The sequence below is a fragment of the Lytechinus variegatus genome, chromosome 2 (genome assembly GCF_018143015.1).
Source record: "Lytechinus variegatus isolate NC3 chromosome 2, Lvar_3.0, whole genome shotgun sequence".
NCBI lineage: Eukaryota > Metazoa > Echinodermata > Echinoidea > Temnopleuroida > Toxopneustidae > Lytechinus > Lytechinus variegatus.
In genome coordinates this window covers 54,278,887-54,303,985 of record NC_054741.1, presented here as the reverse complement: position 1 = coordinate 54,303,985, position 25,099 = coordinate 54,278,887, and the positions used below count along the sequence as shown (strand labels likewise).

Genomic DNA, 25,099 nt, shown 5'->3' with positions numbered 1-25,099 from the left:
ATTGTAAGCGGAGGGCTTGAATTTCTTTCATTTTTCTAAGAGATTATAATCAGGAGAGATTTGGAAGGCGTTGAAATCGGAAGACTCAAAGTGCTTAAGGTAAATTATGTGTCGTGTTTGGCGTGTTTATTCATTTCTTTTGCGTGATTTAATATTGTTTGAAGTTATTTTTATCTTTCTTCTTGTTGTGTTCAAACTTGCTCCATTCATCTATGTAGGATGTAGCTTGCCCTCCTAATATTCAAGAAGATAGGGCCATCCATGTTACAGATCGAATATTAATTCTTAACTTATATTTATCTTTCTTGTGTTCAAACTTGCTCCATTCATCTATGTAGGATGTAGCTTGCCCTCCTAATATTCAAGAAGATAGGGCCATCCATGTTACAGATCGAATATTAATTCTTAACTTTAAAACATCAGTAAAATGTGCTCGAGATTACTTTTGCAATGGAAAAAAATGCTCATTGAAATATTGAAAGACAAAAGAAATGCATTTCATTACAAATTCATCTTTAAAAAAAAGAAAAACTTAAGTTGATAGATAAAAACTGGTTTTTATTTTCTTTACTGGTGCATGCGTATAACTATATGCCCATAACGGGTATCTGGGTGAGATGCCTGCGTACATCTATAACGATACAAATTTCCTTCAGTCCCTGATTAGGCTTTCTCTCTTTTGCCGTCATCAGGATAATGAGGCAAAATATTGAAGAGGAATGTTTTGTTTTATATACTTGCAATTTTTTAAGAAAGGGAATAGCGAAAGGGTAACATGAACAAAAAGGTCAATAATTTTAGTACTTACCTTTGGAATATAGACCATAAAACTAGATTCGAACAAAATGATGTTAAAGGGAATTCCTTGAAAATAATGGTATCGAAATGATAGGCCTACAATGATTTAGCCAAAAATACCACTTTTGTTAACTTCGAAAGCTGGGATGAAACCTAGCACCCCGATGTTCCTTTGAAATTAAGGATGTAATGCATTTTATTGAATAACATGATTCTTTGAATGGTATATTTTATCATTTTGATCAAATTTGGAGCTATTATGCCTACTGTGTCCACGTGTAGAGACACAAGACCTAAATACGCTAGGTAAATTCCCCCAAATGAATGATAAAAAACCTATGAAGTCGTGTTTGTCTTCTAAATGACATTACGTAATATTAGCGTACACTTCGATAAAAAACATATTGTGTGATCGAACGGGGGGGGGCTAAACTGTTATCAATTAGACCTATGCGATTGCTTAACCCAGCCCTAAAACAGATATGATTTTTGCGTGCATTCTTGAAAATGTTCCACTGTAAAGATATCTATTTGCCCCTGTTTTAATGGTAAAAAGTCTTTCGAAAAAAACTTTAAAATATGCCTACCCTAAAAACGAGGGGACCGTTATATATAGTTGGTGAATAATATGTTTACAGACCATGAATATTAATGATATCGATTTTTATGGGGTTTTTTTTAATAGACTACCAGTCCTTACTCAAAACAAGCTCCATATACCTCCTACCTTTGCCATGACAACTTCCGATGATTTCCGTGTGTGGGGCAAGGAGATGGTGGACTACATCTCGCGTTACCAGGACGGTATCGAGGAGAGGCCTGCCCTTGCCCAGGTTGCTCCAGGATACCTGCTCGACCAGATACCTTCTGATGCCCCCAAGAAGCCAGATGAATGGAAAGATGTGTTAGCTGACGTGGAGAGGCTCATTATGCCAGGGGTAAGTATGTCCCCCCCAAAAAAAAACAATCCCAGAAACGGAAAGAAATGAAACCCTTGTAAAATATAATTAACATCATTCTACCATAATCACAGGGGCCGCGGAAGCGGGGGGCTGGGGAGGGGGCTTCAGCCCCCCCCCCCACACTTTGAAAACCGTTCCACTGCCCCTGAATCAAATGTGTATTTGATTTTTTTTTTCATTTTTTCGTAATTTAATTCTGTTTATTTGCTTATTTTATATGTTCTGTAAAAGCATTTGTCAATTTAGATCTTAGAGCTTTTGTCATGAATTTTAAGAAACGTTGAATTTTGAATGCAAATTTTAAAAATACACAAAGTTAATACAAATGCACACGACGTCATATGAAATCCCGAACCAATGCAAAAATCTAGCGAACATTTCTATTAATAATCATATAAAGAGATAATTGATATTTATCTCTAATTTAAAATGAGGATTTCCATACAATTATGATTATTTAAAATCAATCCATATTGTTTTAATATAAACACATTGCAAACATAAGATCATACAGCACGTTTCAAATATGATTACATTTTGGAAAACTTGCTCCAAGTAATTTGATATTTCAAATTCACTCATAAGAGTTGTATGCAGGGGCGTAGATAGCGGGGGGATGGGGGGATGCATCCCCCCCCCAGAATTTTAGGTGGGGGGATGGTGTGTACAATCATCCCCCCCCCAGGTTTCTGTGGGGGAAGAAGCAAAACTATACAGTAATAAAGCAATGAATGCTAGTTAAAATCAATCAATAATAATAGCAGTAATAATCATAACGTACAGCAATGACAAACATGATCAAAATTGGACTTTTATTCAGAGTCAATCATCTTATATGCATTTACAACTTGCAAGTTTTAAGTAATAACAACTGTCTTGCGTCGTCATATACATTTAAGGATCGTTATTCAGAGTTTCACCAAGTACATTTCCTTATAATAATTATGTATTTGCAAAGGAGATAAGTTCAAAATATTTCATTACAGATTTAAGAAAGTGTCGCTTAATCACACCCTTTCAGAGCAATTGCTTTCATAACACATTAACACTGTTCAAACGAATTAATAAGAAATTACCTATACACATACACTGACCCTTTTCCCTGCTGGCCATGTCCCCAACCCCTACTTTGCAAAGGAAAGGTGAAAATTTTCAGTCTCTAAGGAGCGAATTAGTAAATGGATGATTTTGGAATGAAAGTGCAAATTTTGGATGGCCTCAGTGAGGTTTTTTAAACTCAATATTCACTCTTTCATATATTCACTCCTTAAAGAATGAACTATTTCACTAATTTTTTCAGAGTACTTTGCGCTTTTCAAAGAAGGTAGAATCATCCAATATATAGACATGCCTTAATTCACGAAGGCAGATTGAATCAATCCATGGATAAGATTAATTTATGGTCTAAGATCACAGAACAAGCCTAACTCGACCCTCAGCGTGTTCATTGTCGGACCTTTGACAAAAAACATAATCATCTCGCGCATTTACGCGATAAAAATTATCTATACAGTTTATTTCCGACAACACGGTGAGGTTTATTTCATTTCCATATTTAATTCAATCAAGCCTTTGTAATCATGGTAATTTTAAACAGAGTGTGCTTATCATTTTAGTGTCCGCATATCTGCACGTGGATAAGAAATATAATGTTGAGCTTTTTTTATTTTACCCCTATTACTATAATTGTAATTGATATTTTTTTAGTTATTTGGCTGTTTATTTGTTTATTCCTTTAGTTGTTGATTCATTCGTTTGATCATTAACAATATCGCTACTTTTAAAAGAGTATACTACTATACTAGTAAAATAAGGAATACTAGTTATTCTAGATCATGTTTAGCAGGACTGTCATGACCAAGATGATAACTAGACATCCGACAAATGACATTTCTCTTATGATCATCTTTACTCATTGTCATTAATCAAACAAAAGATTACTGCCATGAAAAATGTGCAAGGAAGTTTGTTTATTACTGGATGCCCTGTTTATTGCTGAAAACAAAGTGATTAAAAGACACACGAGATAATCCATGAGGCAGATCGTGTTACTTTGTTATCTTTAACTCGTCTGCTTTGGCCCATGATATTTTGTTTTTATCGAGTACGTTATCTCCTTCATTCTTTGTATTTATATATTAATTATATATATATATATATATATATATATATATATATATATATATATATATGACCCAGCTAGGGATCATCCCCCAGGTCTAAGGACCTGTCTACGCTACGGGTTGTATGTAATGGAAAAACCAGAAGGGCTTGTCTCGTCTGAAAAAAACTAAAACATTCAATGGAGATGCGCATGACGTCATGTTTTATGTCCACAGCATTCGCGCGCCAATTTCCGGTCGGCTGATGGGAGGAATTGTGCTGTCATAAATTTTGTTTGAGGGCTGTTCTCCACGAAAGGAGAGATCTAACAAATATTTGGTTAGGAGCCTGGGACAACTGGCAGAGAAAATTAGTAATATAACTTAGTCTAACCCCCCCCCTCCGCAATAAGATGTGATGACTCTATCTCTTGAATAATTTATCACAACAACATTTTATTCTATTATGTTTCCGTCGTCCCTCTCTCGTGATTTACAGAGCTAATTCAGTTCTTGTTTCTTTTGTATATCTCATGTTTTCTTTTTTTCTTGTGCACTCTCTTATACTTTTGCAAGATTAATACAACGAACAAAGTGATAACGTAGCAATTTAACTTTTCATCATACAAGATATATAATGATTGCCCATGTTCTTCCCATTATTACACTTCATAATGATATACAAATGGGAATAAAATTATCCACGTGTCCATATATATGCATTACTTTTAAGTCGATATCAGTCTATACGATTTTTTTATTATTTTGCGCGGATAAGAGTCTGTATATAATGACATGGGAAGTGAAATCATTATCTAAATCGATGAAATCCAACAATCCTATCACACACTCATTATGCTCTTGTTACAAAGGTGAAACACACCATAGCATTGACCGATAGCCATGTTACAAGTGCCACTTCAAGCCCAAAAAGATAATCTAAACTAATTAATGGCATGGTGTTATGATCCAAAATATTAGGGGGTACAAAACGGCGTTTGTGCATGACAAAAATCTCTAAAAATGTGCGAGAAAGCAAAGAGAGCTATTAAAAGGTTTGACCTTTTCAAAATGAAAATCTTATTTTGTGGTATTTTTTTACATAATGTTCGGGATATTGGATCGTAGTTTACCCTTTTCTCTTTCCTTTCCTTTCGTTTTTCCTTTTTTTTGTCTTGCTCGTTTATTTTTTTTTTTTTGGGGGGGGAGTCAAGTGCCCCAAGCACACCCCCTTTGTAGGCCAGTGATAAGAATCACAATGTGTGGTGGGTCACCTTGAGATAGACTTTCGACTTTAAAAATATTTATCCACACTACTTCGATATCGATAACAAAAAAAATTAACCTTCATAGTTGCATAACGTTTAACGTGCATCAATTCGTTTTCAGGCCTATAAAGATGATAAAGAAATAAATTGGAATAACAGTGGGTCTTATTTGCTAAAGATTTTGGTAAATGTTCAAATAAAACAAAAAGAGGTGGAGGTTCAAGCAAGTACCTCAAGTAGTTTGATATTGACAAACTATTCAGGTCAACACTTGACTTATCTATACATAAATTAGATTTATAAAAAGAAACAGAATACAATTATTAAAAAAAATCATTTTAATTAATATCAAAGATTGTATAAAGATACAAAATGTTTAAATGCTTCACTAGCACTTAAAAGAGCTCTCATAAAAAAACGTGCTGAAAATCAACTCCTGAAGTTTGTCAATATCAAACTACTTGAGGTACTTGCTTGGACCTCCACCTCTTTTTGTTTTATTTGAACATTTACCAAAAATCTTTAGCAAATAAGACCCACTGTTATTCCCATTTATTTCTTTATCATCTTTATAGGCCTAAAAACGAATTGATGCACGTTAAACGTTATGCAACTATGAAGGTTATATTTTTTTGTTATCGATATCGAAGTAGTGTGGATAAATATTGAGGCTGCACTCTACAAGCTCCGCGTTTTAGCAGCCTCCTCCATTTCCAACCTGATTTGTAATAATCTTGAATATAATTTTCTGTACAGGAATATTTGAAATATGTTTTGTTATTTATATATGTCAACATGTACAGAAGAAACTGTAATTGTTGAAAATGGAAATAAACGAATGAAAAGTGCGGTCATTCTATGATCTATTAAAGGGGTACTCCGGGCTGAAATTAATTTCACTGAGCAAAAAGCTATAAAATCTGATAACAATTATATATAAAAAGTAAGTGCATTTTGTTTTTACCAATATTTCGTAAAAACAGTTACATCACGCCATCATGAATATGCAACAGTTCGGCTGAAACGTCATACCCACTCGTGCACTTTTTTAATGTTTTTTTTTAATTAATTAAATTGTGATTATTTCATATTTTCATGCATGTCTCCCTGTTAATGAAATAAGTTGCAGCAATGATTTTTTAAATTGGATCAATAGCAAATCTTTTTTTTTATTCTTGGATAAAATTTTAATTACATAATGTCATTTTCAGTTTGCTCATTAAATATTCATGAAGACATGCATATATTGTATCACCGAAATAATGCAAAATTTTGAAATGTCATAACTTTGTTATAAGTCCTTAATCCGATTCTGAGGATTTTTTCAGTGTTTTTTTTTCGGACGGTTCAGCCGCGTAGCCCCTCCCCCCAAAAACACATCCCCAAAATAAACAAAAAAAGAAGACGGAAGAAAGAGAGTAGAAAAGGAATAGCGAGGGAGGAAAGGGAAGAAAGGTAGCTTTGCGGAATTGTGGGTTTTTCTTTTTATTCTTTCATTTTTCTCGAAAGAATTACGAAACTATTCACTCTCGCTCTAAATTGATATAGATATATTTTGCTTCCGCGCTTTGCGCGTTTAAATGACAACATTGCAGTTCTCCTTTGTTTCTTCCCTCAACCTTTCTCTTATCTTGTTTTCCTACCTCGGCTACTGTCTTTTTTTTTTCAGTTAAAGGTCAATGTAGGGCATGGATTTTTTAGAGTATTAGGTTAGGCCGAAGTATAAGTCCTCATTTTTTTTTTTTTGATCACGCAGCATTTCTGCACTTCTGGTCGGGTCGGGACCGGGAGGGTAAAGTATTTATATCAATTTCTGCCGTCACCCCATATAGGTTCAAACAGGTTCTTCATTTAGAAAGAGGAAGGTATAAAATTCGTCTTGTATTAAATAAAAAAAGTCCATTATTTCTATCAAATTCTATCAAAACTTCATGTAATTTCTCTGCACATTCATCTCCTGTCTTGTTTTGCGCCCTCAGTTTAAACTTTGAATGACACTTATGCTTTCTTGATCATTCAAAATGAAGCGCTTCAGGATGAGTCGAAGAAATTATACGTCATATTTTTTATAATTTAAATAGATCACAGAAGTTTCAACGTTTTGCGCTCTTTTTTGTGCTCTATTTTCCTATGAAGTTCAATAACCTTGGAAAATCAATTGAATTAAAGCCGATGGGATATTAGAGATATTTGCATTTGATGAAATTGAAATTTGGAATGTCAGAGTTGTTCTGCGCGGGGAGGACCTTCCTCCCGGTATATACCATTCTCCTCTGTTTTGCGAGTTAAATAATTTATTGTTTGTAATAAAATCAGATATTTCCAAAGGAAGCATTCAGTATAACTTAGAGAATACCCGTTCCCACTACCCTTTTGTTTAAAAAAAGATGATAAAATGCTTATCTTCCACGCTTTGCGCGGCGTAATTATTATTTTAATTTCCTCCATTTTATCCCTGTTTGGTACGTTCACAATCACTTTTGGAAACAAGGTTCAACATCACAATAGAGTCAACTTAATTGGAGCTGATACAAGTCCTAGAGACGAGAGAGGCGGCTTCTTTTCATTTTAATATGATGAAAATTTAAAAAATCGCGCTTCGGGGCCTATCTAAGTGTGTTGGGCACGCTTCGCGTGCATGTACCGCCCCCTCCAAAATGTTACTCGGTTGTCGGAGTTCACTTCATCTATGCAAATATATCATTTTCAGCTTGGATCCCCTTTAAAAGTAGCGATTTAGCACTTAATTTTTTGTTAGAGTCTTGTAGAGTTTAGTGAAAATGGAGATAAGAAAAGAGGAGATGTTCACGGAAAACGCTTATTGTGATCGAATGTTAAAAGAAAACACAAGAGGCTATTATCATCTTTACTGGAAATAGAACTATATTCAATAGACATGATATTTCAAACAAATAAAGAAAATTGATATAATCACGGTAATGGATCGAGTTATAATTGGGAATCACAAAGATGTTATTTGCCTGGATTATTGTATAATAAATTTTTCATGAGCTGATACTGATGAACATGGGGCTTCATGCGTAACAAGCTGACATTCATCCTAACTTGGATTAATCATTCATTACATAGAACCGCCGGGTTAACTGCATGTCAAGGGACAGCGAAATGAAAGAAAGAGTTTCAATTATACGTAATTGTTCGGAGATAAGCGTTCCAACATGCTCGTCAAATCCATGCTTCGCTCGGAGTAGAAGACGATTACTAATAATTTGACCGAAACATGAGCCCTTATTCGGGGTCTTGATCGATAATTTGGCCTCCAGGGGGCTATTAATAGTCGAAAGGTGTCGGTTCTTAATTCAGCGCGCGCTGAAATTAGGCTCGTCTGCATGCTCACGTTCACACTGATACACAAAATTACTGAATAAAGTAGAAGAAACATGACATTAATGCTTATCCATAGTTTTATATCCGTTATTCTTTCAACAAAACAACCTTTATCTTTTTAACGCTTTCATTTGTTTAGAAACTCTGAAGCAGGCGGTAGGGTGAAACCTTATAAAGTTAGAACTCGATTTATTCCCGTGCTCATTCTTTGCCAGTATGTGATACAGATTGGCTGTCAATCATCATGGTATACAATTTTATTGACGAAATAAACACTTAAAGTGCTATTTAGTTTAATTAGTAAGTCAATTAAAGATTAGAAGCCAAATTTAAATGCATATTTATAAAAAATAAAACAATTCCGAAACCGTCTGTTTGTGAACAGATCGTCCGAGTAAAAAAAATTATGATAGTCGAAATCGACACAAATTTTGGTAGATAAGCACTTGTTTTGGTTCATGTTTTTTAGCCGGATTGGACACCATCATTGTTTACCATCAGTTTGGTTATTTTTTGGAGTGTATACATTGTAGTAATGTTGAAATGTAATTGATGTTTATAGTTAATGATAATATTTCAAGGTTTTGTTCTGGGGGGGGGGTCGTCATATGGAACGACAGGAAAATGGTCGGCCTGTAATTGCTGTGAATTCTCAGTTGTTGTTTTTTTTTCTTTGATTTCATCCATTTTGTCAGCCTATATCATGAAATTATTGTAGTTTATGTAATGCATGATTATTCAAAACAGATTGCATAATATACTGCTGTGCAAACCCTTCACTCGAGTAAATGGTCTGAATTGTAGCCTACTCATGCCTTGCGTACTGAAGGCCTTCTCGCTCAATAATATTGAAACAGCATGCAAGTTTTGTATGTGCTAGACTTTGCGTGGAGACACACTTGTTGATCAAAGTTTCAATCAGGGTCTGTGCCTGCAGACTATGCATTATTATGCCACACTGTTGATTCTATTGGTCTTAATATGGACTCTGCTCACAAACAGCTGCTGGCGTAATTAATTAAATCGTATAAAGGAGTATATAATTGAAACTTTATTGCAGATGGCCACCCCCTGTGTATACCAGACATGCAAATATTACGTAACTCTCATAGCTGGGCTCTGAACACGCACCATGGATAAGAGATGACTACTCGGTATCATAATAATTTGACGCAGGCGCCACGCGTGTGCATCTATGAGCATAATCGATATTTAGCTCTACAACGTGTGATATCATGACAAACATGTAGTGCCCCGAGATTTAGACAGTCCTAATTTACATAAGATATACCGAGCCTCTGTATTAAAGAGTGTCCGCCGTTATGACTGGAGGCTCTGCATGCAGGTTTGGGGTTCCAGTCCCATGCAGCCGAGTCATGTAGGGAGAATATACCACAAATTTGAAGTTCAATTTGTCATTCCTTGTTTTGCGTACGACCTGCATAAAAGAATATCCGCTGACCTATGAAATATGGGTCATGACTTTTTATATACATTCATTTTCAATTTTGATTGTAGAACGATTTAATTAAAATTAAACATAAATGATGCTTTTTATTATGTTTCATTGTTTCAAATCAAATCACAAAATTTACATATAAAAAGACAATCATTTGAAAAACAAAAGATAAAAAAAATACAATAACAACTGATTTAGCACTGATGATATATATCATCATCTTCACCAATCACAATTGTCATTATTATTATCGTCATCTTTTCTTGTTGCCAGGTAACCCACTGGAATAATCCAAATTTCCACGCCTACTTCCCGACCGCAAACTCATTTGCCGCGATATTAGGGGACATGGTTTCAGATGCAATAGCATGTGTTGGATTTTCGTGGGTGAGTATTATAATTATAATTATGATCATGATAATGTACAGAATTTTCAGCAGATACGACTTAAGGAATACAACTAATTCAAGAATGTGTAAAACCATCGTAAAGAACCGTTGTAATCCGCTATAGATCCGCTTGATTTTCTTTCAAAATGTGAAGCAAAATTGTGATTGTTTTTAGTGATGCGAAATAAGTAAAAATAATTGCTAACAGAGTAATGTATTATTCAATCAATAATCTCGATCTCAAGATTAATCCTTCGTCGAAATACTCGATTAAAATGCAATCATCACAAAATGACCCCAAATCCCTCAAAATAATGAGAAGCGCACTATTTCCGTACGACTGCCAGAAAGCTTCTTTCACAATTGGTCGTGCGACAGCATGGGCGGAAATCCCAGGGGGGACGTGTCCCCCCTACTCAAAATAGTAGGGGGACACAATATCAAATGTCCCCCTACTATTTTGGGTCTTTGGTGGTGCTAAGAAATATATAACTCAAAATGGGAATAAAACGTGCGTTTTGGGACGAGATGACTTTTTTTTTTGCTTGTAAGATATTCCAGACCCTCGTCCCCCTACCTTTTGGGAGAGATTTCCGCCCCTGTGCGACAGTATGCATATTTTGTTTTATCGGAAAAAAGTTTACGACCGACCGTTTGGTGCCTATTGAGCGCTCGCAGTTGTTGCAGGCGGTCGCACGAACTTGAGATCGACGATCGTAACGAGTCACATTGGAAATTAGTACTTGTTCTAAATAATCCTGGACCCTGCTGCAAAAAAGTTACTATTATGGTAACTTTTAAGGAATGCGCATCTCACCTGGGTTGAGTGCAGCACAATGTGCATGGTAAATTTCTTTGCTGAAGGAAAACACGCCTTGGCTTGGATTCGAACCCGCGTCCCCCTGATATGATTGAAAGACTATATTCGTAACCACTTGACCACGACACACCCACACACTGACACACTTTGGCATATAAACTCTGGCACAAAAGAGATTATCTCTCCAGTATTGATGGGGTAGTTATAAATACTCCATGACACTCGTAAGACTAGAGATCTATAGTACTACCAATATCATCCAAAAGCGCCCAAACGCATGGCCTCACATCCTAGCATATTATGACAATGTTTTCAGCTATATGATTTGAGTGCATGAATCATGATTGGCGCCATTCTGCACGAGAAAATGCGAATCACTGATAATGTTGTGACTGATTTCCTGCTGACTATTGAAATCGATGGCAAATGAATAAAAGCTTTTTCAGAATTTTGCGACCAAAAATTCCATAGATATGAAAATAAACAATAATCATATCATTTTCTTCTTCTTCTTCTCCTCCTCCTCCTCCTTCTTCTTCATTTCTTCTTCTTCTCCTTCTTCTACTTCTTCCTCCTCTTCTTCTTCTTTTTCTCCTCCTTCTCCTCCTCCTCCTCTTCTTCTTCTTCTTCTTCTGCTTCTGCTTCTCCTCCTCCTCCTCCTTCTTCTTCTTCTTCTTCTTCTCCTCCTCCTTCTTCTTCTTCGTCTTCTTCTTCTTGATAGATTGCTAGTCCAGCGTGTACAGAACTTGAGATGATGATGATGAATTGGTTAGGGAGGATGCTGAAGCTTCCTGCATCGTTCTTATTCAATGAAGACAGCCAAGGAGGAGGCGTTATACAGGTAAACAGGAAGATGGATGTAGGAAACCAAAAAAAAGAGAAGATGTGCATCTATAGATTCTCTGGAGTACATGGGAAATCCATGCACGTCAGGATCGCAGGGGGGGGGCATTCCTGGGGGTGTTTCATGAGAGTTATCATCGCTGACTAAATTGTCAGTGCTGTTGATTTTAAGTGAAATCCTGCATGGCTTTGAATGGCTGGGAAGCACCGGCCTCTCATTAATATACTACGGTAACTATCTGATGACAATTTTCATGATACGGTCCTCTGATAACTTAAACTAAAGGCGATCATCAACATGCCGGGAGGGGGGGGGCACTCTGCCCGTCCTGCCCTCTCATGCATGCAAGTGTTTAAAAAAGCCCTGAAAATTCATATATTTCGTTTTAATCAAATCATTAAAATAACAAATTATGATAATGGTAATATAGGTAGATGATCGTGATTAAAAAGTAGATTATGATAAAAAATAATACACAGGATTTACTAGAATGACACAAAGAATTGCGATTATTCTCTCTCTCTCTCTCTCCCTCTAAAGGGTACAGCGAGCGAGGCAACTCTTGTAGCTTTGCTAGCAGCCAAGATGAAAACAATTCGACAGAAGATAGAAGAAGATCCTAGTCTGGATCAGTATGACGTCATGTCAAAACTTGTCGTATACACTTCAGATCAGGTAGGCCTATGTCTCATTCAAATAAGACTGTATGATTGTGCTCTCTTAGTCAATAGAGTTGAACAGATTTTGATTCTCCTCATGGAAATATCATTAATAATGAATATAGATTATCTCTTTTATCCCAACGGAGTGGTGGCATCTCCTATATACCCCACGATATTTTTTTGCCAACTCTGGCTAAAAAAATGATTGTTTTAACATTTTATGACACACGAGACCTAAAAGTTATACAATGTCTTGCCTTGCATATCATATTCATCATTCGATATATATCTGATTGAATTGAAAAGGAGCAATTAAATCAGGTAATCACTTCAATCTATTCATCTTATAAATGTGTATGGTGACGATGAGCTTGCCATACATCTGGGGTGCGGAGTTTCATCAACATTAATTTGTTATCACTAACATCTATCTCACAAGATGTACGTCAGCTCTATTGGCTTTTGATTGGCTTAGCCCAAATGTTTGACAATTACTTCACCATCCTCTTCCAAGGGTGTGATTAGCTGAGAAGCACAAATGTTATACCATTACTATGGTGAATGTGAGAAAATTACAACTTGTCAGTGCTGACAACTACCACGAAACGGTCATATTGACCCAATTCGATCATGTCGATAGATCAGAATCATGTGGCTAATAAGAGGGCCACCCGATCAATGTGCCATGCACAGTGGCCTATGTGGAAAGAGATCAAAATGAATGAAATATGATAAATAAACGAACACTTCTAAAAATACGTTCACTTTCAATCGTAACCTATTTTAATATTCAACCCCCCCCCCCCCCCTCTCTCAAAAGAGTCATTCATCTGTAGAACGAGCAGCTTTGATCGCTAGTCTTCGTATCAGACAGTTAGCGACCGATGACAAACATTCCCTGAGAGGAGATGTACTCAAGAAAGCAATAGAGGAAGACAAGGCCAAAGGAAGAATCCCTGTTTATGTAAGATACACCTTCCGTGATCTATCAGTTATCACGATAAGTTTATTACTTAGTACCAAAAAGGGAAATTTAAAAGAATATAGGAAATTAAAAGAAATAATCGAGACTACAGTTAATATTCAACCATAAAGATATATTACTAGTATTATCTCTACTCTATTCAATCTTTCTTAGTACAATCTTAAAACAAGTCAGTCAAATTGACTAGACCAGTAGTCAGCTGGGAGCAACTGATATTGCAATCATTGATATTCACATTTGTGCCATATATTCTAGTCAGAAATAACTCTGTTCTAGTGAAATATGACTAGAAAATAGTCAAATATGACTAGAATAACAGTTGCACCCAGCTGACCCTATTAACTAGTCATTTTTGACTGATTTGTTTTTAGACTGTACGCCTATATTACGCAACGGGCCCGAAAACTTTGAAAATGACGTTATAAATCTTCCAAATAAAACACTGGACATACAACAACAAAAAATGCTAGCGGAGCAGATGAAGATTTAGGTTGATAATTGTTGGATTACAACGTCGTTTTTCTGCATAATGCGTTATGATACAAGTATGGTCATATTTTTTTTTAATGAAAGTGCAATGTTTTCCTTCTGGCAATTCATGGAAGGTTTTCATTAAGAAATGTCGAAACGTTCAATTTTTGAAAGGTATTTTTTAACCAGCTCTCCCGCTAGTTTTTTCGTTTTGCTTATTTTCTTTACTTCGATTTTGGAAGGATTTTTTTTTCTGAATGAATGATCATTTACATTGAATATTGTATGAATAAAACTTTTCAGCTCTGTGCCACACTCGGAACAACCACATCTTGTGCGTTCGATAACCTGAAGGAGCTGGGACCAATATGTAAGTATCAATGCTGGAGGCAAATCTTAAAATATGTAATTTCTCGTTAATACTTCATTTCCATTAAAATATTGTGTGGTGTTTTTTTTTACATTCCATACATTCATCTTTTTCATTTTTCAGTATATTTCAGTATAGTGTAATGAGACCCAAAATGTTGAGGGTATACAACGTGGCGAATGGGACAACGTATCCAAGAAGTCGCGATCGATCGATTATTTTTACCTTTTTGAAATGAAATTCTAATTTCATTATGGATTTTGACAAAGCATTCATAGAATTATCGTATTTCGCATCTTTGTTCTTCTCATTTTTGTGTGTTGGTTTGTGTACGGTTTACCTGTCTCCTGCATTCTGATTGTTTTTTGTTTTTTAGTTTATTTTATGGCTTGTCAAAAAAAAGACTCATACAAAGTCTATCAACTTTGCCATTAAAAAAAATCCAATATTTTCATTCATACAAAATGTAAATTAGGCTAATTATACTTCTTTGTCCCGCTCTTTTATTCCCCTCGTTTTATAGGTAAAGAAGAAGGTCTATGGTTCCACATTGATGCTGCGTATGCCGGGAGTGCATTTATATGCCCTGAATATAGACATCTATTAGACGGTGTCGAAGTAAGTCGTTGTCTTCCTGCTAGCACTTAAAACTATCCATAATTATTAATATGGAGTAACGGAGTTTTACTCTAAAATATATATAAGTGATATTGAATGTAGCCTTTACGGTCATTACGTAGTTACATTTGCGGTCATTACATTTTTATAGTGTTCCTCGCTTCATTCATTAATTTACTGTACTGATCATTTTCTTCTATTTATGTTACAGTATTATCATTTTATGGTGATCATTATTTACTGATGTGGATTTTCCGTCTTTATCAAATATGTTTTGGAAGTGTTGTAAATGACTGTTATAATGGCTATTGGTAGAAGCACAGTATATGGAAAGCCTAGGCTATATGTCATTTATATATTATGTTGTTTTCCCTGAGATTTTTTTTAGCTTAATAGGTTTTTTTTTAGATTACTAGTTGACATGGTGTATATCTTATTTTCAATCTTAGCTCGCCGATTCTTTCAACTTCAACCCTCACAAGTTTCTTCGTGTAACCTTCGACTGCTCGGCACTATGGGTAAAAGATAGGGCCGCGTTAGAGGGCGCCTTCCATGTTAACCCAGCCTACCTCAAACACCATCACCAAGACACTGTCATAGATTACAGGGTAAAGTATTATTTTGATCATGTATTTAATTGTCTCGTTATTTACCTTAGTATCCACCCCCATCAATCACTGCTGTCATAATTTCACGTTATCTTCTTTTTTTTTCATTCGTTGTATCCCCCTTATCATCATCATCAACAACATCATAATCAATATCGTCATCATCATACTCAACATCTTCAACATCGTCATCAACATCATCATCACCACCATCGTTATTATTAATATCATCATCGTCATCATCAGCAGCACCATCATTTACTTCCGTCTATGTCATCATCATCATGGCTAACGTGATCATGATAACTCCATTCCGCGTCACTTTATATCTCATTTTGATGTTTAATGTCATTCTTTCTCCGCTAAAGTTGATCCTTGTCTGAATTTCTGAACACCATCATGCACTTTCTAATTCTATTGTAAGTCTGCCCGTGTCCCTCTGAATGCAATTCATGTCCTCTCGCTTAATTCTTCTTTTCTAATAATAATAATAATAATAATCCGCTTTTATATAGCGCTTAATCCATCGGAACGACGTTTCTAAGCGCTTTACAGATATATTATTACCCCGGTCATCGGATTCAATCAGTCATTCCCGCACACAATGTGTGCACATCCTCCACTCCCTGGGGAGTATTCCAGTCAGTCGCCTGTGAGGCGCACACAATACTGGACAAGCTACAATGACTTTCACATCCTACCGGGTACCCATTTAGCACCTGGGTCGAGAGTGGCAAAGTGTGGATTAACGCCTTGCCAAAGGACGCCAGACCGCGGTGGGATTCGAACACACGACCCTCTGTTTACAAGGCGAGAGTCAGAACCACTACACCACGGCTCCTCCACTACCCATCCTTTCACCCACACACGTCGTGACACCGAGATGAAGAGTTCTAATTTTAGTATTAAACAAAACAAAATCTTCACTGGTTCCAAGTCTGAAAAGTAATAAGCAACAACTCTCATTACTACTTCTGGGTTTTCTTTTGCTATCAATAATAGATGAAACCATACTTCATGACGCATGTATAATTGTGTTTATTACAAACATCAGTTCCATAACCGTTCTCTTTATCCGCCAATGTGAAACCATAGTTGATGACGCATGAACGCTGCGTTACAAAATCATCCCTTTTCCCCACGTCATCATCTTTTTGTGACCCCCAAATCATACATATTTTCATTAAAATACATCAAGATCGAAGTATGTAACTTTTCTTTCTTTTATTGTCAGCCGTGTTTATTTATTTTGAAAAATGCCTTGTGTAGAAATTATATTTTTTCGCCACAATGCGTTTCCATGAAGTCCCCAAAATTACGTACTAAAATTCCATGAAATTCAAATCGCAGAAAGGTGACTAATTTTAGACTTTTTTGATACGTCTTATTTCGGGAAGTTAATGGAAATGCATTGTGGTGAAAAAAAAATCTACTTCAATTTGTTTGTGGTTCATTAACCAAATAGTTATTTTGTCCGGATAATATTAATGAGAAACGCCCTGTTAAAACACTAAATTCTTAATGTCTCATTGCATAGGTTTTATTTTTGTTTTTTTCAACAGCATTGGCAAATTCCATTGGGTCGCCGGTTCAGATCTCTCAAGTTATGGTTCGTCTTCAGACTATTTGGGGTAGAGAAACTTCAAGATTACATCAGAAAGGTAGACCAAAGATTTTTTTTATCCTATGATTATTTGGATCAAGAACTTAAAATAAGTTTTAATATATTTATTTATTGTTTATGACTATTTTTTTGTTTTAAAATCATATTTCATTTATTCCCCATTAAATATAATCTGAAAATAATGAAGAACATAAAATCATTAACATAATTGCATCACTAACATTTTAGATTGCTGATTCCAGAAGTAAACTTATAATCAATCTGTACATATATCTTTAATAATTTATAATCACAAATGGAATGGTTCAATTCAATTCAGTTTTATTTATTTCACTTCCATCAAACAAAACAAATTGTATACCATATATATAAATAAGTATTTGTATCCAATGCAAAGAAACAAAAATAATAATACATATGTTGTGGAAAAAACTTACACGATTTGGGCAACACATTGGAGGTTTTAACTATTTTTCAATAGAAATTAAATTAAGATGGAAATGGGGGGACCCACTAAAAAGCAATGCTTGTACAATGTGGGCCCCTCAAAAATAGATAACAAAACCATTAACAGAGTACAAATGCAGACATATGTAATCAAATGAGAGAAAAAAAATAATAAATGAGAGAGAAATAATACTTACAAAATATAAAATACGAAGATATCAAAAAATATAGTTTGTATAGGACAAAACAAACCGTCCTGAAATATATCCAAAAATATATCCACCCTTCCCACCCCCCCCCCAAAAAAAAAGAGAAAGGGGAGAATGCCCTGAGAAGATGGATGGGTGCTGCTAAACGTAGGTAGAACATATGCCATCGTGGACTCAAGCAAACTGGATTCAATGTGTATAAAAGGAGAAAAAAATATATAAAATGACCTGGAAAGAATAAAATGCGCGAAAAATGTGATTGATGCCGTAAATAAATAAGCGGTAGGAAAGCGGATAAGCGGACAGGAAAGAGAAAAAAGATGAGAGGATAGACACAAATAATATATGAGGTTAAAAACCGAGCACAATTGGGAAGGACTTGTGTCAGATTTTTTTTCAATTAAAAAAAGGGATGATTTATGTTTTAATTATAGTCTTTATAGTAAAAATGATGACTAACCTCTTGACAGAGATGATGAATAAGATTTAATTTGAGGATACATTATAAGATTTTAATAGAGATAATTTGAATTTAGTCTTAAAAGAGTTCAAAGATTTTGCAGTTCTTATATCATTATGAAGTGAGTTCCATAACTTCGGTCCCTCATATATAAATGTGTTCTGAGCCAGCAAAGTTCTTAGAAGTGGTAAATGGAATTCACCCAATCGCCTTGTTGGATAGTTATGAATGGATTGATTTTTTGGAAACATTGAATGAAATACATTTGGGAGGTTGTTATTGTTATAATTGTACATAAACTGACCGAGATTGAACAAATACAAGTCTTTAATTTTCAATATTTTATGTTCCAAAAATAATGGGTCAGTATGAGACAAATATGCTTTGTGACATGACACGAAGAGACTTCTTTTGTAATAGGAGTAATTTGTCTAAGAGTGTTTGATGTGTGTTGCCCCACGCTAAAATTCCATAATTTAAATAAGGTAATATAAGGGATGAATATAATGTAAGCAGGGACGATAATGGCAAACAAAATTTAAGCTTGTTAATTATACCAATGTTGCGTGAAATAGTTTTACATATGTTATCTATGTGGAATTTCCATGAGAGCTTATTATCGACTGTTATTCCAAGAAACTTAATATGGGATACATTTTCCAAGGGAGTTCCATCCAAAATAATATCAACAGGAAGTGTATTAATAGAGTTGCTAAACAACATATATTTTGTTTTTTGTAAATTTATTGACAATTTATTTGCTCTTATCCATTGGGTGACATTTTTTAGTTCAGAGTTGATTGTATTAGCAAGGTGAAGAGGATTTTTATGTGAAAAAAATAAGTTAGAGTCGTCCGCAAAGAGAATGAAAGAAAGAACATCTGATGATCTACAAAAATCATTAATATAAACTATAAACAAAATCGGGCCTAAAAGACTACCCTGTGGAACTCCACAATTATTTTTTTTCATTTGAGAATTGCATCCGTTTAAAAAGACATATTGCTTCCTATTCAAGAGGTAGCTCCTGAACCACTCCAAGGCCTTCCCACGCACTCCATAATGATGTAATTTGTTTAGTAAAATATCATGATTAATGGTGTCGAAGGCCTTGGAGAAGTCCAGGAACAAACCAATTAAATGAGAAGATTTATCGATTGAATGTGCCGCTTTTTCAATGAAACTCAATAATGCATGTGTAGTGCTATGCTTTTCCCTAAATCCAAATTGGGAATTTGAAAGTATATTATTTGATTTGAGAAAATTAATAGTTCTTTTATAAATAATCTTTTCTAGTATTTTCGACAATGTAGATAACAAAGAAATTGGGCGGTAATTATTTACATCTAATTTGTCACCCTTTTTAAACAAAGGAATGACTTTTGCTATTTTCATGCTCTCGGGAACAATGCCGTTAAGAAGTGACAGATTGAATATATGAGTTAGGGGATCCGCAATTGACGATATTACCCCCTTAAGAAGAAAATTATTGATGTCATCATGTCCTGTACTTTTTTTAGAACTGAAATCAGAAACAATGTTGGAGCGAGAAACATTGAACTAGAATTTGGTGGTCCTAAAAATTCAGAAAAGTGTTTTGCTGCGGGAGGAATATTACTTGCAAGATTTTCCCAATTGAAGAAAAGTGATTATTCAGCATATTACAAATTTGGTGAGAATCTTCAAAAATGACATTGGTAATACAAAATAGAATATTCTACATGTTCTAGAAATGTATATGCATATAACTTTAATCCCCAACACACTTATAACCTCGAGTTCAACGTGACTTTTTTCCTTTACAATACAATGAAATCTAAATGATTTGAGGAAGTTATGATTAAAAAACCCGCACACACACAAAATGTGGTAATGAACGATTAAAATAGAATGAAATAAAGTCTTGGATGTGAAAGTATGAATGCAAAATTACAACCCCCTCCCCCGCCCCCTCCTCCCTGCAATGTTTGCACATACGAATTAATTTTTCCAACTGTTTTATTTCTTGCCATTCTATCCAGCATGTGTCTCTTGCGAAGGAATTCGAAGCGCTCGTGGTCAGTGACAACCGATTTGAAATCGTCGCGGAGGTCATTCTGGGTCTCGTCTGCTTCAGATTAAAGGTAGGATAAGTTTTGTCTCACCTGCATAGCAGAGCGAAACTACAGTGCGTATCAAAAAAAGTTTACACTTAGAAAAAATCATGTAAAATTATACTTTTGTAATATTCTGAAGATTTTTTTTCTCCATTTTCGCATTGGTACAGATCCATATAAGCAAATGACGATATAACTGTCGAAAAATATTTCCGCTTGAGTGAGCACCACTTACTTTTGAAAAGTTAGTGAAAAATGATTTGCGCAGAACCTTGAAATAGTTATGCAAATAAAAGTAATCATGAAGAACACGTGGAATTTAGCTAATCATATTGATTTGAAGACATCTTTTATTTTTTTAAACTTGTTTCCTTGCCCAAAACACTTCGAAGAATGCATTGCACCCCACCCCACTCCCCCACACACCGAGGCCATCGTGACGATAATTCCTTTATACTGAGCTGTGATTTACATGAAATGGCTCAGGCTTGATTGTTATCTTGTTAGTCATTGTCAAGCTTGGGAAAAATGTGGAGAAACAAGTATTACATGAAAAATGAAATGTAAACCCACTTTAAATGATAAAAACTTAGTAAAAAAATGCTGGATATGTCTGATATAAACTTTTGTTCAGATTCAGTTATGTCCTCAGATCCAGCTGGCACAAAAAGGGTAAAGGTTGTGCTTACTAAGTGTTGAAATTTCAATTTGGGTGGCAAAATTGTTACAAAATGCTTGAATGCATCCATTTTATTTCAATTGACTAAAATTGCAAGGGAAACGTATGAGAAATGTTTCGCAGGGTAAGTTTGATTTCGCCCTTCCCCCTTGACACAGCGTGAAAACGAGCATTTCTGCGCAAACAGATTTCTGCGAGCTTTACAAAAATGGGCAATGCTCACTTACGTGTAACATTCTGTCATAACTTTTACTTTCATTGGATAGATGAGACCCAAACCCAAGAATATATGTAAAAACATTACCCATATGTTGTATATTTTTTAATTCTCACGGTTTTTTCAAAGTGTAAACTTTTTTTTTTGATACGCACTGTATAGGCGCCGCTTTTCCGACGGTGGCGGCGGCGGCGTCGTCAACATCAAACATTAAGCAAGGTTTAGTTTTAGAAATGACATCATAACTTAGAAAGTATATAGACCAAGTTCATAAGACTTGGACACAGGGTTGGCGGATTTAAATCACGTTGATTTAAATCGTGATTTAAATCGCGATTTAAATCACCATGATTTTTTAAAAAAATCATTGATTTAAATCACTTCCATTGAAAAATGTACAAATCATTGACAAAGTATTTGTTCAATGCAGTTTTAATTCTTCAAGTCAACTGAAAAACTTTGAATTAACTTTATATCAATAAAAGATCAACAAAGTCTTCATATCTACTTAAAACAAATTAAAATCAAATTAATAAAATCAGGTAATTCCTTAAAAACTACAGATGTATATTATGAAATTTTACATTCTTTGTCAGTTATTATTAGTCAATTTCTTTCTCAACGTAAAGTTTTCACATAATCCAAAGACTTTTCAGAGAGCAGTTTGTAAAAAAAAATATATAATGTATAAAAGTCAATGAGAAAAGGTTTGTTGGCAGTTTTCCAGTTTTGATCCTTCGCCTACACATAACTACTTCTGTCATGTAAAATAAAAAAATGATACCTGCATGTAATCAACATATTTAACATGCCTCTTATTTCGTATTGTTACATTTATCATACATTTGATGTTTTGAATAACATAATTATAAAAATCACATTAAATGTATGTAGTACAGTCATAATTTGACTGTTGAGAAAAGCTTTCTCTTATAAACCTTATAAGTCACTGCAGCCCATTTTATGTTCAGTGCTACAAATAATGGAAGTTTTGTATCTGCATGTAATAATGGAAAGAGCTCTATAACAACAATTTGCAAAACTCAGAATAAACATTTAACACTGCATTTTAATGTTAAGATGCAGGTACTTCAGTTACAATCATTGGCAGTTGTAAGCTGTGTCTCATTTAAAATAAAATACTTCTTTTTGTAATACATATGTTGTAATTTAAGCAGTCTTGCAGTTTTTATCCTTTAAGTTAAAAGTAAGTAGATTTTTTTTTCATACTTCATGGATCAAACAGATTTTTTTTGTAGAGAATATGGGAATAAAAATGGTAGATTAATGTGAAAAAATCACAGTAACAGAATGTAGTATAGTCACCCTTTGACTAAGCTATCTCCTATATTGTTCTCCAAAACTGAGAGTTTTGCATCTATATCTGTAGCAAGAGAAGAGCTTTTTATCAAAAAGATCCTAAACATATACAGTTGTAGTCTCTCTTTGACTATTGTAAAGCTGTGACTAATTGAAAAAAAATCATTGATTTGAATTATTTCTCTTACAATATACATGAATACTAGTAATTGGCAAAGGGTTTGTTGGCAGTTTTGATAAGGGATTTTTTCTCTTGGATTTTTTAAATATTTGAATGAAAAATCCCAGAGGAGAATTTTCTCTACTCACTGGGAATTCCCTATGGAATATTCCTTCATAGGCCTATGTATGATAGAATTAAGTTCAGATACATGACTCCTCAAATTTATTTTTAATTGTCCATTTTTACTGGATTTTAATTACAAAATATGTGGTTAAGAACAATATTAGGGGTGAAATGTATAACATCAATATTGATGTCATTGTAAGAGTAAGGGGGGATAATTACCCTTTTTTTCGAAGGAACTTTAAAAAAATAAAAAAAATCTGATTTAAATAAAATAAATCCGATTTTTTTTATTTTTTTTAAAAAATAAAAAAAATCGCCAACCCTGCTTGGACATAAAGGTAATCAATTATTACTGAACATCCTGTCTGAGTTTCAGTTAACATGATTAAGGTAAAAAATCATTTAGGGTCAATGAACTTAGACTATTTTGGGGAAATCAGTGTCGAAATCTTAATCAAGGTTTAGTTTTTGAAATGTCATATCTTAGAAAGTATTTGGACTTGGTGAAACTTAGATATAAAGGGAATAGTGCATTACTGAAAATCTTGCTTGAGTTTCAGGTCACATGATCAAGGTCAAATGTCATGTAAGGTCAATGAACTTCGGCCAAGTTGGGGGTATTTGTTGAATTACCATCATCACTGACAAGTTTTAGGTCACATGATTAAGGTCAAATGTCAATGAACGCAGTATTGTATCATTATACGAATGGTGTTTTTTGTGAATAATTATTTTATAGTAGTTTTCAAAGTCAGCACTGCTGCTATGTATTGAATCACGTGATGCAGGTGAGAGGCATTCCACTTGTTTTTCATATCTCACGTGATTCCGAACCCGGATGTTGGGATATTAAATATTATTTAAAACATTAAAGATATTAAAAATGATATGTTTATACTTTCAATCTTACTCTTAAATGTCAAGGAAGGGATCTACTACTTCATTAGATATATTTTTATGTTTTTTTTACTTCGCCAGGGCTCGGACAACTTGAATAAGATCTTACTGGATCGAATCAATGCAAACGGCAAGATACACATGGTCGGTTCAGTGCTGAAAGGTCGCTACATCCTCAGAATGGCTGTGTGTGCAACAGAGACCGAATCAAGACACATGATTCATGCATGGGATGTCATCACAGAACTCACTACTAAACTCTTGGCTGAGGGGACTAATGGAAATGATGAGATTACGTCAACCAAATGCGTGTCGTCGGCGCAGAAGACCAATGGACACGCCCCAACTTCAGTAGAGTAACCTATTTAGATCATAGATCTCAGGGGAAAAAATAAATAGTCTTAATCTAATGTATATTTTTGAATATTTTGTTTATCATTTTTGTATTCATTCAACAATCACATTATCCAGAAGCTTTAAAGTGCATTCTACTTTACGGGATGGCGAAATATATTTCATCTTCAATGCCCAGAGGGGCCACTTACATTGACGAGTGGATACCATGCGCGACCCCAAAAACACGTAAAAAGGATGTCTTATTCAAGATAGGGCACGTTACGTATAAGGGTGTCAAAAACACAAAAATAATGAAAAAGGGTATCTATTTCGCTAAGAAAGCTATACGTGTTTAGGGTCAAATTTGCGGGGATGAAAACAAGATTCAAATGTTTTATAGAGGATGTCCTTTTTGCCCAAACACTGCGTGTTTAAAGTCTGATTTGCGCGAGGTGGGGCCGTACTAATTAAACCAAATGGTGTGTAAAGGTAAAACCGACGACTGACGGACCCATGACATACCAATGAAATATCACTGTTCTTGTTTAGGGGTTCATTTCAGGGAATATTTGCCAAGAGTATCGTTTTGTTTCCAATACTTGTTAAGGGTAGGGTTTCAGACGCCAATACTTGTTAAGGGGTGCATTTTTAAATATGGAAAATACGTGTTTAGGGTGCTTTTCGAGACCCTATGGACGCGCATGGTATCCACTCGTCAATGTTTCGTTTTGTGAAGGGGAAAATTTCATCATTCATGCATCACACTCTCACACCCCCCCCCCCCCACACACACACACTTGTACATCGAGCACATGTTTTTA

General features: G+C 34.9%; 1 protein-coding gene across 1 annotated transcript; it reads left to right on the top strand.

Moving 5' to 3' along the window:
• The first annotated feature begins 1,461 nt into the window (after positions 1–1,461).
• Positions 1,462–24,516, top strand: LOC121408390 (aromatic-L-amino-acid decarboxylase-like). Its single transcript, XM_041599851.1, has 11 exons — positions 1,462–1,736; positions 10,211–10,324; positions 11,868–11,987; positions 12,531–12,665; positions 13,473–13,616; positions 14,412–14,478; positions 15,002–15,096; positions 15,546–15,704; positions 17,267–17,365; positions 20,466–20,567; positions 24,024–24,516. Exons 1-11 carry the CDS (start codon positions 1,533–1,535, stop codon positions 24,300–24,302), a joined length of 1,518 nt encoding a protein of 505 aa, XP_041455785.1. The 5' UTR covers positions 1,462–1,532; the 3' UTR covers positions 24,303–24,516.
• Positions 24,517–25,099: the final 583 nt, after the last annotated feature.